The 18,863-nt window shown below is 43.7% G+C and overlaps 1 protein-coding gene across 1 annotated transcript; it reads left to right on the plus strand.

The window, feature by feature from the left end:
* Positions 1-348: 348 nt before the first annotated feature.
* Positions 349-18,509, plus strand: PMIS2 (PMIS2 transmembrane protein; the record flags this gene model as incomplete). The annotated part of the gene is made up of 3 exons (XM_081031492.1): positions 349-408; positions 18,080-18,214; positions 18,381-18,509. 3 exons carry the CDS (start codon positions 349-351, stop codon positions 18,507-18,509), a joined length of 324 nt encoding a protein of 107 aa, XP_080887618.1.
* Between the last annotated feature and the right edge of the window lie 354 nt (positions 18,510-18,863).

Here is an 18,863-nt window from a genome sequence, read left to right on the forward strand (position 1 = left end):
GAGAGGACTCAGAATTAGGTAGTTTGGCTGCAGAGTGTCCATTTTTAGGCCATATTGCACGTGCCACACCTGGAGGTGGGGGGGCTCACAATAGTCACCATAATGGCTCTCATTCAGGGATCACTCACTGTGCACTGGGTCTGCCCCACATGCTCTGAGCAGATGTTTCATTAGCTCCTCACAACAGCCCTATAATGTTATGTTCTCTTATTAGCCCCATTGTACAGATGAAGAAACCAAGGCACAGAGAGGTTAAAGACTTCACCTAAGGTTGCAACGACTAAGTATTAGGGACAGGATTGCCACCCAGGTTGGACCCAGGAGCCTGGCTCTCATAAGGGGTCACCAATGAGAACACCCAAACTTCACAGCTGCGGTGCCAAGTACTACATCAGCAAACACAACCAGGTATGTGCCAGGTACTACATGTATGTGACCTCATAGGTCCTTGTAAGAAACCCCTGTGAAGGCGGCACTCTCATTCCCATTGTGCAGAGGAGGGCTCAGGGAGGATTCCCAGAGGTACTCCATACATCCAGCTAGAGCTATCACAGCTCTCAATCATTCCCATCTCCGCCCCAACCTGCTCAGATGGGGAAACCAAGGTGCAAAGTGGGGGAAAGCTGTGTCCAAAGGTCCTGGCTCAATCTTGGTACTTAGGGCCCGGTTTGAAGTCTGGGCCACCCTCCCAATCACCCAGGCAGAGACCTCTGTGGGCAGCAGTGAGGGGCTGGGCGGGTGGAATGGTGGGGCCTTGATATGGCATGCTTGGGCCTGGTGGGGGGGTGAATGTGCCTCCAGAGGCAGGTGTGCCTATATCTGATAAGCTAATTGCCTTGGTGATGCCCTTCTCTGGGGTAGGTCACTTGGGAAAGTCAAAGCTGTGGAGCAGTCCCAGCTCCTCCCCACACCCACACAGCTGGTCATCCCCACCTGCTACAGGAAACCCCAAGAGAGACGCAGATGGGGCTGCAGTCACACTGACTGCCCTTACAATGTGGCCACTTACTCACTGGGACTTTCCTCGCTGTGGGCCACACATGTAAAACAGCTTGTGTCGCTCCCCTGCTTATAACCTTCTAGGGGCTTCCCTTTTCTCTCAGATAAAGGTCACAATCGTTCCTACAAGATATGGCCCCAGCTCACCTCTCCTCGCTCAGTCTCTACTACGGTTCCATTGGCAAGGCCTCTTTGCTGTGCTTTGTACAAGCCAAGGTCATTCCTGCCACAGGGCCTTTGCACTTGCGGCTCCTTCTGCCTGGTACTCTCAGATATCTGCATGGAACCTTTCTCACCTCCAGGTCTCAGCTCAAATGTCACCTCTGCAGAGAGTCCTCACTTGCAATATTGCACGCCCATCAGGCTCCATCCGCTCACCCTGCTTTACTTACACCCCCTATCCCAATGTGACATTATCTTTTATTTTCATTTGTTTGGCGTCAGTCTTGGTGCACTAGAAGGAAGACTAGGCCATGTCTGCTGATGTCTGCACTGCACCCAGAACGGTGCCCCAGACACGTAGTAGATGCTCCATAAACATTCCTGAATGTTGAACAGGATCCATGTCACACAGTGGTTGGGAATGTTCACCTGCTGCACTCAAGAAGTCTGTCATTGGGAATCCTCGGGTGCCCCTCACTGGCTCCAGCGCTCCCACCCCGGTCCCCTAGTGTCCAGGGCCTGGGGCGGAGATGGGGTCATGCCTGCACAGGCTAGGGAACCCCACGATCCAAGTCCCAGATGGAGAGACCAGGCGCCATGACTGGCAGCCGATGGCTGACCCATGATATTGTGCAGAACTTTGGCAAAACTCGGGCCTCTGGTCTCTGTTTTTCGGGTCTCTGGTCTCATTTGTTTTATTTTTTGTTCCTTAATTTTATTATTTGATGTTCATTGTCAACTTTTTATTTTAAATATTTCAAACCTACAAGTGACAGGGATAGTAAAATGACCACCTGACTACCCTTCACCTAAATTTAATGATTTTACCACATTTGTACTTTCTAGATAGAAAGACAGATTTTTTTTTTTAAGTTTTGGCTGAATCATTTGAGAGTAAATTGGAGACAGGATGCTTATCCATGAGTACTCGGGCGTGTGCCTCGTATGAATAAGGACACTCTCTTACATAACCACAGTCCAATGACCAAATTCAGGAAATTAACATTGATATGACATTAACTACTCTAGGGCATTATTTGAACTTCCCCAGTTTTCCCACTCATGTCCTTTTCTTGGTCCAGAATCACACTTTGTATTTCATTGTCATGTCTCCTGAGTCTCCTCCAATCTGTGACATTTCCTCAGTCTGTCTTTGTCTTTCATGACCTTGCCATTTTAGCAGAGTCTCAGTTATTATGTAGAATTCCCCTCAGGTAGGATCCGATGGTTGCTTGTGATGAGATTCAGGTTGTGCACTTTTGGCCAGAACACACTGTGCCCTTTGCAGAGCACCTTGTCAGGACAGACCTCGTTTCTGACTCTGGAATAAGGTAGACATTTGAGGATATCAAGAGGTTTAGGGAACGCCCAGAAGGCTATTCTATGATCTCTTTATTTTCTGTTCAAAACACTGTGACAACCGTGCTGGTACTCAGCTATACTGATGATTAAAGTAATGGAAACAGCCACTACCTGAGCCCCAGACCTCCTACAATGGATCACCCCAAAGGGCTGCCAGCCAGACCCTGCTCCAAAGCCCGACGGCCTTGTCCATTCTGACTGGTCAGTGCCCAGCCATGTTGACAGTTAAATATTTTTACCAGCCCCCCGATCACACAGCCTTCAGGTGCTACTCAAGTTCTATGTCTTTGTCAGGGGAGTCTTGTGCATTTCTTCTTTCATCACATGTCCCAGCAATCCTAAGCTGTTTCTGGTGGGCAGGAACAAGCTGTTGCCCACAGGCAGGATCTGGATAAAGCGGGGGTGCCCCAACGCCTTTGTTACCCTGGAGTGGAGCCCAGGTGGGCTGTGCGATGCCATTTCAGGCTGATGGACCACTCCTGACACAACCTGGGGCGACAGGCTTCTCACAAGAATGTTGCAAGCTAACATGGTCCATTTAGCATAGTACTGCAAGATTTCTCTGAGCCTGGGCACAAGGATCGTTGGAGAGTTTTTTGAGAAGCGTGAATGATCAGAATTTACTTTTAACTTTTTCTGAGGAAAGGCAGAGGACAGGCTATCAAATGGATGGTTGGTGGACACGGAGTGGGTTTTCATGGGAATTGGAACAAGTCTCCTGGAATCATTACCACACACACTTTTAGGGACTCAGCACCCTGCAAGGCCTAACGGGATCAGACCCCTGGCTGTCGTTCCTCCTTTTTGTGTGCCATGTTCCCCTTCCATGCTTTAGGACTCAGTGCCTCCTCCTTCTCCCACCTCCAGTCCTTCTATTTGCCAAAGTAGCATTTTAAGACCTTGGCACATGTAGTTTCCTCGGCCTAAAATGCTCACCCGCATCCTCCCCAGGTTCTACTGTTTCTCTTACCTGTTCCAGTTTCCTCCAGGAAACCTTCTTGGACCACCCACCAACCTGGATCGGGTACTCTCCGTGTGCCCCCACAGACCCAAGGCTTCCCCCTCCCAGCCCTGACTGCTCTGACCCATAATTCCTCCATCACAAGCCTGACCACTCTGGCTGTCACTATTTGGTGACATTTCATCTCTCTCCTGGACTCATGAGGACCTGTCCAGGATGTCTCAGTACCCACGGTGCCTGCATTACCCAGACCAGGGCTGGCCCAGGCCGGCCTCAGGGAGTGTTTGCTGAGGGAAAGAACTCATTGTGACGTGACTTTCAGTTTGTCTTTCGTCTCTGATAAGATAGTGGAGTCAGCCATGCCCTTCACCTCCTGGGTAAGTCACCTCCCACCCCCACACCTGGGAAGACTGAAGACGAGGGGCTAAGCAGGCAGGGACCTTCTCCCTCCTCTTCAAGCTGGCATAGGAGCAAGCAGTGGGTCAACAAGTGGGGGTCAAGGTCTGGCCCGAGCCTGGCTACGCTGGCAGCCAGGTCTCCTGTGTTCTGCTTCTCTCCCACCTTTGTCCAGATGTGGAAAGGTCAACCGTCCTCAGGGAATTGCCAGGTTGTCCTTACCTGGGATCTTAAGATTATATCCAGAATCCAACCATCTCTCCCTTCTCCTCTGTTCCCACTCTGGTGCCACCTCCATCCTCTCCCTCCTGGACCTCACAGACGCCTCCTCCCCGGTCTCCTGCTCCCATCCCACTCCCCACACAGCCAGAGGGAGCTTATGAACCCGAATCAGGTCAGGGCCCTCTGGGCTCAGAGCCTCCCAGGCTACACTCACTCCTGGTAAAAGCAAAGTTCTCACGTTGGTGCCGAAGCCCCTGGTAATCTGTCCTGTTGCCTCCCGGACCCCTCACCTCCCACTCTCCACCTGACGCATTGCATTCTAGCCACACTGGCTCCTTGCTATGCCTCCTGCCTCCTGGCCTTTGTATCTGCTGTTTCCTCACCCTGGAATGCTCTTCCCCCAGATATCTGCGTGGCTCCCTCTCTCCCTCCATCAGGTCTTTACATAAACGCTGTCTTCCCAATGAGACTCCTTGGCTAGCCTAATTAAAATTGTAAACCACAGTCTTCCTCCATCTCCATTACCTTCTCCACTTTTCTCCCTATTGCACTTATCACCCTCTAACGTACTACATATTTTTCTTATTGAGTTTCTTGTGTATTTTATGAGTCCCCAATAGAATAGAAGCCCATCAGGGCAGGGATTTTTGAGTGACTTATTTTGTGTTTGTTTTGGGGGGTTTTGTTTTTGTTTTTTGAAGTGACGTATCCCTATGCCTAGAATGGCAAATAGTAGGCACTCAATATTTTGTTAAATGAATAAATCTCAGGGCCCCTGGGATACTCGACAGCATGCAGCAGCTGTCATAGTCACAAATACTGTCATGGACACATGGTCCTGCCTTGGGATGATGTTCTTTGTCCACCAAAGACACATAACTCCAACATAAACAAAGGGACAGACACACCCAGACACAATGACAGGAAACCCCATGATAACAGCTGACACTCATTGAAACGCACTGTGCTCAGCCCTGTCTTCCATACTTTATATGTGTGAGCTCATTTCACCCTCACAATTACCTTACAAGGAAGGTACTGTTTTTAATCCTATTTTACTATGAAGAAGCTGAGGCACAGAGAAGTTAAATGACTTGCCCAAGGTCACACAGCTAATAAGTGACAGAGCCAGGAACCCAGGTAGCCTGGCTGGAGAATCTTCACAGACCTGTGGATACACTGAATCACACCAGACACCATTTGACAAACAGGCCATTAAAACTATCCTCCATTTAATTATTTACTGAATGTTTAGTGAGCATCTGTTATGTTCCAACCTTTTTGTTGAGCACTGAGATTTTTAGTGAACAAAATAGTCATAGTCCTGCCCACAGCCCTGGCACTCTGAGGGAGAGGCAGGCATTACTAAGTAATCAGAAAAATGAATATTTAACTGCAAATTGTGAGAAAATGAAGGAAAATAACAGGGTACTTGAGGAGAGAGGCAGAGGGGAGTAACCTGAATTAGACGGGGGTATCACAGAAGGATCTCTGAGGAAGAAATATTTGAGCTGGGGTTTTAAAGGTGAGGAAACAGCAGGAATGATCTAGATGAAGAAGAAACAAACAGCATTGAGGTAGGAACAGTGTTCCTATTGTGTAAGGGTTAGCAAGAAGGGAGGTCGAGAGGCTGGAGAGAGGTTAGTGAGGGGAGGGTGGCAGAAGTTGAGGACAGGGGTTCATGTGGGGCCTTGTAGGCCAGGGTAAGGGTTGATAGATATGTAGTTATTGCCATTTTATCATTCATATTTTTTTTTTATTTTCATCTTGAAGAAGTCCCTCTAACATTCCTTATAATACTGATTTGGTGGCAATGAACTCCTTTAGTTTTTTCTTGTCTGGGGAGCTTTTTATCTAGCCTTTGATTCTAAATGATAACTTTTCTGGGAAGAGTAATCTTGATTGTAAGTCCTCATTTTCCAGCACTTTGAATATCTCCTGCCATTCCCTTCTGGCCTGCAAAGTTTCTGTGGAGAAATCAACTGACAGTCTTATGGGAGCTCCCTTATAGGTAATGAACTGCTTTTCTCTTGCTATTTTTAAGATTCTCTCTTTGCCTTTAACCTTTGGCATTTTAATTATGATGTGTCTTGGTGTGGACCTCTTAGGATTCATCTTGTTTGGGACTCTCTGCACTTCCTGGGCTTTTATATCTATTTCCTTTGCCAGGTTATGGAAGTTTCCCATTATTTTTTCATCAAATAGGTTCTTAATCCCTTGCTCTCTCTCTTCTCCTTCTGGTACCCCTATGATGTGAATGTTGTTACCCTTGATGTTGTCCCAGCAGCCTCTTAAACTATCCTCATTTTTTTGGATTCTAATTTCTTTTTTTGTTGTTGTTCGGACTGGGTGTTTTCTGCTTCCTTATTTTTCAAATTGCTGATTCAATCCTCTGCTTCATCTATTCATCTATTTTGACTTGCATTTCCCTTTATAGCTAGTGAAGTTGAGCATCTTTTCATATAACTGTTGGCCATTTGTATGTCTTCTTGGGAAAAGCTTCTGTTCATGTCCTCTGCCCATTTCTTAATTGGATTGTTTGTTTTTTTATTGTTGAGTTGTATGAGTTCTTTATATATATTGGAGATTAGCCCTTTATCGGAGGTGTTGTTGGCAAATATCCTCTCCCACTCAGTTGGTTACCTCTTTGTTTTCTTGATAATTTATTTTGCTGTGCACAAGACTTTTACTTTGATGTAGTCCCATTCACTTATTTTTTGCTTTTACTTCCCTTGTCTTTGGGGTCAAATTCATAAATTTAGTACCTGTATTTTCTTTTATGTATTTTATTGTTTTGGGTCTTTTATTTAGATCTTTCCTCCATTTTGAGTTAATTTTGTGTGTGGTATCAAATAGCAGTCTAGTTTCATTCTTTTGCATGTGACTATCCAATTTTCCCAGCACCATTTATTGAAGAGACATACCTTTCTCCATTGTATGTTTTCAGCTCTTTTGTCAAAAATTATCTGCCCATATGTATGTGGGTTTATTTCTGGGTCCTCAATTTTATTATATTCCATTGGTCTGAGTGTTTGTTTTTCTGCCAATACCATTCTGTTTTGATTATTATCACTTTGTAGTATTAATTAAAGTCAGGGAGTGTGATGCCTCTAGTCTTGTCCTTTTTTAATTAGGACTCCTTTGGCTATTCAGGGTCTTTTGTGATTCCATACAAATCTGATGATATGTTGTTCTATTTTTTTTAAAAAGCCATTGGGTTTCATTTGTTCTTCTTTTTCTACTTCTTTAAGATGTAATGTTAGGTTGTTTATTTGGGATTTTAATTGTGTCTTGAGATAGGCCTGTGATGATATAAATTTCCCTCTTAGTATTGTTTTCGCAGTATCCCAATAATTTTGAAATGATGTATTTTCATTCTCATTTCTTTCTATGTATCTTTTGATCTCTCCTTTTATTTCTTTGACCCAGTCATTCTTTAGTAGCACGTTGTTTAATCTCCATGTATTTGTGGTTTTCCTGCCTTTTTTTTTTTTCAGTTTATCTCCAGTTTCAAAGCATTGTAGTTGGAGATTATGTTTAGTATGATTTCAATCTTCTTAAATTTTCTTAGGCTAGTTTTGTGTCCCAACATATGGTCTATCCTTGAGAATGTTCCATGTACACTAGGAAAGAAAGTGTAGTCTGATAGTCTGGTATTCTAGGATGAAAGGCTCTGTAAATGTCAATTATGTCCATCTCGTCCAATGTGTCATTCAAGGCTGATATTTGTTATCATTTTTCTGTTTGGATGATCTATCCATAGCTGTCAATAGCATATTTAAGCCCACTACTATAATTGTGTTATTGTCAGTTTCTCCCTTTAATTCTGTTAGTGGTTGCTTTATATATTTTGGTGCTCCCTGATTGGAAGCATATATGAGTATATTCATGTTATGTCTTCTTGTTGTATTGTCCCCTTTATCATTATGAAATATCCATCTTGGTCTCTTGTTACCCTTTTTATCCTGAAGTCTGTTTCGTCAGATATAAGTATGAATACACCCGCTTTTCTCTGGATGCCATTTGCTTGAAGTATTGTTTTCCACCCTTTCACTTTGAGTCTGTATTTGTCCTTACAGCTGAATGTGTCTCTTGGAAGCAGTATATGGTTGGATATTGGGGTTTCTTTTACCCAATCTGCTACTCTGTGCCTTTTTATTGGTGAAGTCAGTCCATTTACATTTAGGGTGATTATTTATATCTGAAGGATTTCCTATAGCCATTTTATCTTTTCTTTTCTGGTAGCTCAGTGTCTCCATTGTTTCTTTGCACCTGTGTTTCTATCTGTTATTTTAGTTTGGTGACATTCTATGATTTTCTCCCTCTGTTTCCTCTGTTCATCTATTATATGTCTCAGTGGTAGTTTGTTTTGTTGTTGTTGTTGCTTGTTGTTGTTACTATTAACTTTATGGAAAAGAAAGTTTCATATATACAATCATCCTTTTTCTTCAGCATGCATCTTATCTCCATTCCCCTTTGCAATTTCAGACCTTTACCCCCACCCCTTTCATGTTTTTGTTGTCACAAATTATCTCTATACTGTGAGTTCATTTCCGAGTTGCAGTAGCAAATCGTCTTCTTCTTTTTTTCTTTTTTATGTTTTTATCTCCTTTACACTTTTTGTTATGTTTAAGTGTATAGTGCCCTATTCTGTGTAGGGGTTGTCATTTTCTGCTTCTGCCTGTCAGTTAGTAATCTTACTCATAGGTTTGCATCGTTTTGTCTTTTTGTTTCTGGTAGAATAACCTCCTTCAGTATTTCCTGTAATACAGGCCTTGTGGTGAAAAATTCCCTCAGCTTCTGCATGTCTGGAAAGGTCTTTATTCCTCCTTCATATTTAAAGGATAACTTTGCAGGATATGTTATTATTGGCTAGTAATTTCTCTTTCAACAATTTGAATATTTGATTCCACTCCCTCCTGGCTTATAGAGTTTCTGCTGGAAAATGTGATAATAATCTAATGGGCTTTCCTTTGTAGGTTACTGTCTTCTTTTCCCTGGCTGCCTTGAGAATTCTTTCTTTGTCATTAATTTTTGACAGCTTCAATATAGTGTGCCTTGGAGAAGGCCTTTTTGGATTGAGGTAGTTAGATGTTCTGTTTGCTTCTTGGGTTCGAGGATCCAGTTCTTTCCACAGGTTTGGGAAGTTCTCATCGACTGTTTGAATAGGCTCTCTGTGCCCTTCTCCCTCTCTTTTCCTTCTTGTATACCCATTATTCTTATATTGCTCTTTCTGATGGAGTCAGTCCTTATAGAGTTCTTTCATTTCTTTTAACTTTCAAGTCTCTCTCTTCTCCCATCTATGTCATTTCCACATTTCTATCTTCTGTATCACTAATTCTTTCTTCCATCTGGTCAGCTCTATTTCCTAAGCTCACTATTTCATTCTTCATCTCTTTTATTGAGTTCTTCAGCTCCAGGGTTTCTATTTGTTTTTGTTTTTTTTATTTCAATTTCTTTAGTATTCATTTTGTTCATTGGTTTAATTTGAGTTTATTAAACTGCCTATCCGAGTTGTCCTGCATCTCATTGAGTTTTTTCAGAACTGCAATCTTGAATTCTCTGTCATTTAAGTCACCTATTTCCATGTCTTTAAGTTATCTTCTCTAGATTTTTCATTTTCTTTCTGAACTGCCTTGTTACCTTGGTTATTCATAGTAATTGATGAATTATTTCTCTTCCTGGGCATTTACAGGTATGAATTCTGCAGCATGTTGATATGAAGAGATCTTTCTTTTGTTTTCCAGTAGGTAGTGGTGGAGCATTTTATATTCTCTTGTCCTGTTCTGGCTTCTTGAGGTGGAAGATTTCCCGAGAAAGTGGGTGTCTCCTCTGTGACCAGGTCTCCTCAGTCTCAGGGCACCACCTCTGTGGGAGCATGTTGTGGGTGATGGGGTTCTGAGCCACTGAAATCCCAGTGCTGCCCCTGCAGCCAGATGCAGAGCTGTGTGCCTCAGTAGCCCTGGGTGCCCCTACTGGGATCAGACACAAAAGGAGAGGGTAGGGTGGGCTGGGACAGGCGGCTGGTGTGTTTATGTCTTTGACCTCCTCCAAGTAATGACAACTGCCAGACCACAGCTGCCTTCCCCCTAGATCTCCTCTCTTGTCACTGAGATTAGTCGCAGTATGTGTCTTCCATACAGGAACTGTCTCTCAAAGCTGTAGATATTCTGCTCTTTAATGTGACACTGCTACAGATTTTTCTGGGGCCCACTGCTAACACTGGGGGTGGGGGGGAGGTGGCCAGGCTCTGTGGCTTTGTTTTCTGCCTGGCAGTGAGGGCTGATGGGCCACAGTTATAGCACTTCGGTATTCAGTCTTTGCCCCCAGGTCTCTACTCCAGTTTCTGGGTTCAGCTGTATTTTATGCTGATTACTCAGCAGGATTATTTGGGGCTACAGAGAGTACACCTGACGTCTCAATCCTCCCCTCTCCTAGGACTGCAGGGAGCTCCAGGCTGTGTCGGCGGCCCCCATCTCTGTACTTCTCCTTTCCCTCCTCCCCTGTTTGCCCCGGCTCACCCCCCTTCAGATGTTTCGATGTGTGAATCTCTCAGACGTGTTTGTGTGTTGTGTAGGGAATCCTTTGTTGAATTATAGCTGATCAAAATGTTGTAACTTCAGGGGGAGAGATCAAGGAGGACCCCTCATGCCACTATATTTCTGATGTCACTGTTGAGGCAGGGTAGTTTTGTGTATCGACATATGGGCTATCCTAGAGAATGTTCCATGTGCACTACAGAAGAATGTATATTCTGGTATTCTGGGATAAAAAGCTCTGTAAATATCGATTATGTCTATTTGGTCTAATGAATCATTTAAACCCAATAGTTCCTTACTGATTTTTCTGTTTGGATGAGCTACTCATTGCTCATGGGGTAATTAGGCCCCCCAGTATAATTGTATTTTTGTCAGTGTCTCCCTTTAGTGCTGTTAGTAGTGGCTTTACATATTTGGCACTCCCAGATTTGGTTCATATATATATTAATAAGTTATGTCTTCTTTTTTTGTTTCATAATGACTTTATGTTATAAATTGGAATTATCAAATACACACTACAGACACTCGTAAATCATGCTTTCTATGAAAATTTACATAGAATATTTGAAAAAGAAACAACTATATTGTTTCCATCTTTGTAGTCTCTACAACAATTACAACAATATTTTGCACATAAAAGGTATTAATTGATGTTTGAGGATTTTTTTTTTAAAGTTCATTGGGGTGACGATTGTTTGTAAAGTTACATAAATTTCAGGTATACAATTCTGTATTACATCCTCTATAAATTACATTGTGTGTTCACCACCCAGAGTCAGTTCTCCTTCCATCATCATATGTTTGATACCCCTTACCCTCATCTACCACTCCCCACCCCCCTTACTCTCTGGTAACCACTAAATTATTGTCCGTGTCTATGAGTTTTTGTTTCTCATTTGCTTGTCTTGTTCTTTTGTTGTTTTTGGTTTATGCACCACATATCAGTGAAATCATATGGTTCTCTGCTTTTTCTGTCTGACTTATTTTGCTTAGCTTAAATTATGTCTTCTTGATATGTTGTCCCCTTTATCATCATAAAATGTCCATCTTTGTCTCTTGGTACATTTTTAATCTTGAAATCTATTTTGTCAGATATAAGTATAGCTACACCTGATTTTCTCTGGCTGTCATTTGATTGGAGTATCATTTTCCACTCCTTCACTTTGCATGTGTGTTTATAGTTGCAACTGACATGTGTCTACTGAAGGAAGCATATCTTTGGGTTTTCTTTTTTGATCCATCCTGTTACTCTGTGCCTTTTAATTATTGAATTCCATAGTTTTGGGAAGTTCTTGTCAATTATTTCTTAAATAAGCTCTCTGTTTCCTTCTCCTGCTCTTCTCCTTCTGGTATTCCCATTATTCTTATATTGCTCTTTCTAATAGAGTCAGATTGTTCTTATACAGTTTTTTCATTTTTTTATTCTCAATTCTCTCTTTTCTTTCTAGACTCATTTCTAGATTTCTATCTTTTATTTCACTAATTCTTTCCTTCATTTCATCTGCTCTATTTTTTAAGCCCTCTAATTCATTCTTCATTTATTGAGTTATTCAGCTCCAGAATTTCTGGTTGGTTCTTTTTTTATAGTTTCAATCTCTTTGGAGAAGTACTCCTTTTTTTTTCAACACATGGGAATAGTTTTGAATTTATATTTTATTTAGGATATTTATCAATTACATGTTATAATGATGCTTTCAACTTAAAGAAGAAAATTTGGCTTTAAATCTAAACAATACACTATTCTTATAGTAGACAAAAGGGATGTCCCTCCTTTATCAAGAGTTTATTTTAGGACATGTCAATTTTGAAGTACTTCTTTTGTTTGGTGACTTTATTTTTGATTTTGTTGAATTGCTTTAATGAGTTCTTGTATCTCATTGAGTTTTCTCAGAACTGCAATCTTGAATTCTGTCATTTAAATCACAGTCTTCCATGTCTTTAAGTTTATTTTCTGAAGATTTTTCATTTTCTTCCTGAATTCCCTTGTTACTATGGTTATTCAGTGTGCTCGATGGATTTTTTTCTCTGCCTGGGTATTTGTGATAATGAAATCTGCTTTTTGAAGTGTTTAACACTCCACTGTTTAACAGGTTGATAAGTACAGGTCTTCCTTTTGCTTTCCAGTAGGTGGAGCTGAAGTGCAAGTTTCTATTTTCTCTACCTCTGTTTGGTCTTCCCCAGATCTCTGTGGGGTGGAATCGCCTGGGCCTCAGCCATGGAAAATGTCCAGTATTCCTCAAGGAGGTAGCCGCCCCCTTTACAACCCATTCATCTCATTCTGGGGGTACCACGCCTGTGGATTGGAAGTGGTGGGTTATGCGTGTCCCATGTGTTCCTGGTGCTGCCTTCCTCTAGCCAGAATCCAGGGGCACAACCGCTCTGAGTTGACACAGCTGACTCTAACAGGCTGCACCAACCTGGGGGAGGGGTGGGTGACCAAAAGCTGGTTCACATGTCCAGTGTTCTGCTCTTCCTTGTGGGTTTAGCCACAATTAGTACAGACCACTTAAACTGGAAAAATTTTTTTGTCTGTTTGTTTGTTTGCTTGTTTGCTTGCTTTATTGTTTGTTTGTTTGTTTGTTTGTTTGTTTGTTTGTTTGTTTCTCAGCCCTTTCACCATCTGCTGAGTGTGGATTTTACTGCCAGCGGGATACAGGGGGCTGGGGTGGGCAGATTCCTGAATCTGTGGAATCCTTTGTTAGTAGGTACTGGCAGGCTGTGGAGCACTGCAAGTTTTTTTGCCCAGTTTCTCTGCATCTGACCCTGAGTCCAGCCTCAATGGGTGCAGCTACCCAGGCCTGATTGCTGTCTCTGCCCCTGTGGTTTGCCCAATGGGAATTACACCCCAACCCTTCACTGTTATGGTGTCCACTGGGCTGCTATAAACACGGGACTGCCCACGGCTTCTGGCTCTGTCTTTCCCCTCACCCCTGCTTTCATCTCTGCTGTTTGCTAAGATACACCCACCCTCAGATGTCTCAGGGTGGGTGTGCAATGTTTCAGACATGTTTGTGTGTTGAGCAGGGAATCTTTGGTTGAATTATAGCTGTCCAACTTGTAACTTCAAGGAGAGAGACCGGAAGTTCCTCTCATGCCACCATGCTGCTAATATCCCAGTCATACCCCTATTTTAATGACGAGAAAAGCGATGCACAGAGATATTAAGTGACTTTCATAAGGTGACACAGCCAGTTAGTGGCGTGGCAGGGATTTAAACCTAGGCAGTCTAATTCCAAGGTCCAGGTGTGTTGATTCAGTTCACATTTACTGGGCACCTACTTTGTGTCAGGCCCTGTTCTAGATGTTAGGGCTACAAGAAGTACAAACAAATGTCCTTGCCCTCATTAAACCATTTCTCCCGTATCACCATCCTCTCTCTCTCATTGATACATTGTCTGTCTCATCTTTCCCATCAAAAACATCAACAAAACAATATCCCACTCCCCTTGACCTCTCAGCCCCTTAAACTATAAATCTAGGTTTGTTTATTCATTCATTTGGTCATTTTTAATTCCTGAGATGAAAGGAGAGCCAGAACATGGGAGCATCTTTTCAGAATGTCCATCCCAGTTGAATATGCTCATCTTTCTCATCTTAAAAAAAAAAAAAAAGTCACTCTCACTCCCCTGCTCCTACCCCAGTCCTGCCTTTCTTGGCTATACATAGACAAACTTCTTAAAGTGAATATCGGTATTGTGTCCACTTCCAAACCTAACATGGCTCTCTGAAATCAGTCGTTGGCCCTATAGTGCTCCAGACTCTGGAACCCACACTCTCTCAGCTGTTACACTGCCTCTCCTTTCTCTTTCACCTCCAAAGTTTTGGAAAGCGATATCTACCTTCTGTCCACACTCCCCACTTCTTGCAAACTAATTGAGTCCCTGCAGTATGGCACCTGCCCCTCTGATCCTCTGAAATTGACCTCACCAAAGGTATTAACGCCTCCATACCCTTAAATCCAAATGACGCATCTCAGGTCTTGACACTCTTGCACATGCCCTCCTTTCTGAGAGCTTTCCTGGCTCTTTCCCAAATCTGGCCTGGGTGTCTTCCTGCCTCCCCCACTCCCCAGAGCCACAGAGCACTCTGGGAAGCTGGCACCAAGGGTGCTGAAGGAAGTGTCCTGGGCATCAACACCTTTACAGACTTGCCCCGGAAGACAAAGCCAGTCAGAAGGGAGGTCCTCTAGGCATACCTCGGTGAGTGGTCAGTACGTCTGTTTGATGAACAAGTCAGGAGTTGAAAGTAAAGAATGGGGCGGTGCTTAACTATCTCAATATTAGAAAAGCAGACAATATCTTCAGACTTGTAGCTGACTAGCAGTCAGAAGGAGATAGCTTTGTCCCTTCCTAACTAAGGACTCTAGCCAAATCCTTTGCTTTCTGGAAATTGAAACCCAACTGCCTAAGCCAAGAAAGCTACTATGCAGGGAAAGGAGGACCAAAAAAAAAAGTAAAAGAGAGATTGAAAGAAGAAAAAGAACAAGTAGCAAGAGATACACAGTAGAGAGGGAAGATTCATCAAATCCTTCCACTGCCTTTAGTCATCATAAGTATGCCCTTGGGAATCCCAGCTATTGTTTATACTGTGAAGATTGGGCGCTGTCTCCACTACCCAAGACCTAACATCCAGAGTACACAACTCTTCCCTACTACTGCATCTACTTCTGCCCAGAACCAAACAGAAGAGGTAGAAGGTGTCCTGGCTTTGTCACCTTTATGCAGATCTTCAATAGTTCCCTCAATGCATTTTCTAAAGCAACACAATGCCTTCCACCGCCACCCCCAAATAGATCAAGAAAGCCAACTGGGAAGCAAACTGTTACACAAAAAGGAAATATTCAAGTCAAATGCTTTCCCTGAGTTTGCCTGCCATTACATGGCATGTGAATATAGTTTCTACAGTCTCTTGGTTAGGTGGCCCTCAAGTCAAGGGACACACCAGCTAAGGCTGATTCCAGTCAATGGATTCATGTGACACATGAGCCTGGGAACACAAAGCCCAGATAAGTTACCAGCCCAACGCCACCTGAGACAAGAGATTCACTAATCAAGAGGATCCCCATCCTATCTAAGGAGCCCACCATCCAAGGGACCAGCCAGAAACCAAAGTGCATTCTTCATCCCACTCAACTTTGAGTTCTGTCCCCGCTCACTTCATTTTTTTTGCTCCAGAATATCCATTTTTCCCCTTGAAATGCTCTGAGCCAATTAATTCTGTTGAACAAACACCATGCACTGGTTACCAATGCCAGGAGAGGACTCCAACTACATGGAGGATAGCAAAGCCCTTCATAATGCCAACCATCAGAAATAGAAATCCAAAGACTTCTGCCCGCTGCATCTTGGTGTCAGGGTCACCAAGGAAAACACAACACAGTCAAGCATTGGATTCACATAGAAAAGAGACAGAGCAAGTTCAGTTCCAATACTGGACATCTGTCCCGCACGGCCAGTAGGTGCAATTAGCCTACATGCACTTCTCTTGTGCAACAGCAGAAGGAACCTGATCCCTCCCACCTGGAGTCTGAAATACTAAAATCTAGGGGTGGGCCTGAGGGCTATTGACACACACACTTAAGCAGAACAAATTAGTACACATTGAGCCTGAAACAGGGAAATATATTCCCACACAAGGCAATAAGCCCTGCACAGGCTGTGCGGGCTCTTTGTCTCTTGGTAAGGAAGTGTTTCAGGGCCATTCTTTTGTGGCAAGTGGAGGTTGAAAGACTATACGTGAGATTGCTTTTCTTAACACATGCCATGAAGAGTTTCCTGAGTTCTGGATTGTGTGTATTGCTGCTGTCCTTGTGGCTGCTTCTAGATCTTTGTGCTTAAATATCGTTGTTTCATTGACAAACCATGTTGGAGTCTATATTTCTGGACTTCACTGTGTCATCGCCGGCTCACTTATAATTACCTGCCGATTTGCCCCTCACACACTCCATTCCCCTAAAACCACCAGTGTAGGGACACTTATCAGCTAAAACCCAGTGGTATTAGTATCCGTTGATGATTCTTACCTGAATCAGTAATTGCTATGGTGTTGGAAATGATTGCTAGTTTTCTAATGATGAATAACAGATACCCACAAACTTAGTTATTAACTCACAGTTCTGCAGGTCAGAAGGGTTGGGTTCTCTGCTCAGGATCTCACAAGGCTAAAATCAAGGTGTTGGACAGCCTGCCTTCTCATCTTAGGATCCTCTTCCAAACGAATATGGTTATGGCAGGATTCAGATCCTTACTATTATAGAACTAAAGTCCCCATTTCCTTGGTGTCAGCTGGAAGCCACTCTCAGCTAGAGGCTGCCTGCATTCCTTGCCACATGGCCCGCTTCACCTTCAAGCCAGCAATGGAGAATCTAACTTGCCTACAATCCATCTCATGCTTTAAGTGTTTTTTTTAAATCTTGCCAGTGAGACCCAGTCCCTTTTAAGAACTCACCTGATTAAGTTAGGCCCACTGAGGATACTCTCCCTTTCTTGAAGTTAACTGAGTGGGAACCTTACCTACATCTACAAAATCCCTTCATAGCAGCATATAGATTAGTACTTAAATGAACAACTGGGAGAAAGTGCATGTCCCAGACAGCAGGCATCTTGGGGCTATCTTAGAATGCTGCCTACCACAATGTGGTACACGCCTCCATCATTCCATCCACATTTATTAGATGGTATTCTACTTTAAGAAAGACCTTCCCTTTATTTTCACCTTCTTTCTCTCTTTTTTCTGTCAGGATGGACTAAATAATTATTTTATAATTCAACATTTTATAATCTATAACTGACATTATTCATTTTCCTTCCCTTGTGGTTGTAAATCTCCCAGTTTTCTTACTGGGCTTGTCTACTTCCTTTCTTCCTCTACTCTGGGAGGCGTCCCTGGTACTGCCCGCCTGCCCTATCTACAGATAGGGTTTTCAGAGTACAGAGGCTTCCAACCAATCCTTATCAGGGTGGGCAGAGTCAATGTCCTGATAGACAGTGGAGTCTGGCTCCATGCTCTGAGACTGGGAGGAGCTGAGAACCACAGGACCACGCCCCCTAATGGGGGCAGCCAATCAGGACTTAGGTGCTGGTGTCTCCATTGTGAAGAACAGACTTTTGACGGTTTTGGTCTTGGGATTCTGGTTAGAACAAGGGGAGGCATAGTGGGTTTGGATTTCTGTTTTCAAGACACTCAGGGTCTGTCTTTGGGTGGAAAGATCATGCGCGGGAAACATGCCCCAGCTTCTCCAGCGGAGACAACCGACACAGCCGACACAGCCATCCCACATACCCTACATATCCCACCTGCCCCACCTGCCCCACCTGCCCCACCTGCCCCACATGCCCCACCTGCCCCACCTGCCCCACCTGCCCCACCTGCCCCACCTGCCCCTCCTGTCCCACCTGCCCCACCTGTCCCACCTGTCCCACCTATCGCACCTGTGGAGGCTAAACAATCGCAAGAGCTTATACAGACACCTGAAGAACTGGCATTTTATGCCCCAAGTCACATATGTCTGACCATCCTGGCCATAATTACCTTCCCTCCCCTAGGGATACCAGCTGCCTACTTCAGTTACAAGGTAAAATAATGCCTAAGCTCTGACCCCCTACCTGCCCCTTGCATCTGCTTCTGTCCTGGGATGTGGGTAGGGGTTTTCCCTCAGTGGCAGCAGGTCTCTGACCATCCCCCAAGGGTGTCACAAAGCTGGACTCAGAAACCGGTATCTAAAGTTCCCATCCCTACAGACTTTACAGGCCAACAAGAAAAGCGATTGGGAAGAAGCTTATATCAACTCAGGGCGAACATGTTGGCTGGATGTATTTGCCATACTCATCGGTTTAGGCATCATTTATTACTATGTTCTGTTTGCATGAAGGCCAGGCCCAGCAGCCCACAGGTCCACTCCCTAACAAGACCCACCACCAAGCCATTAACCAGCCAAATTAGCCACCATGCAAGAAACCAACAGCTGAGACATCCCCTAAGCCAGGAAACCCACCAGCCAAGGAACTCAACATCCAAACAAACCACTAGCCCAGGAACATCATACTACTTTATCCTCTTGGCTTCCAGAGCTGTCTTCGTCCACCTTGGGGGTCCACACTTTCAGCTCCCTGATAATGGGTTGCTATTTCAGAAAAACATTTATTTAAACCAATAAAATTGAAGGGGATGTTTCAGCTTTTCATGTGTGTGCATGTGAGACATTGATTTCAGCTTTGTGAGAA

The sequence above is a fragment of the Rhinolophus hipposideros genome (assembly GCF_964194185.1).
Source record: "Rhinolophus hipposideros genome assembly, chromosome: 21".
Classification (NCBI taxonomy): Eukaryota; Metazoa; Chordata; class Mammalia; order Chiroptera; family Rhinolophidae; genus Rhinolophus; species Rhinolophus hipposideros.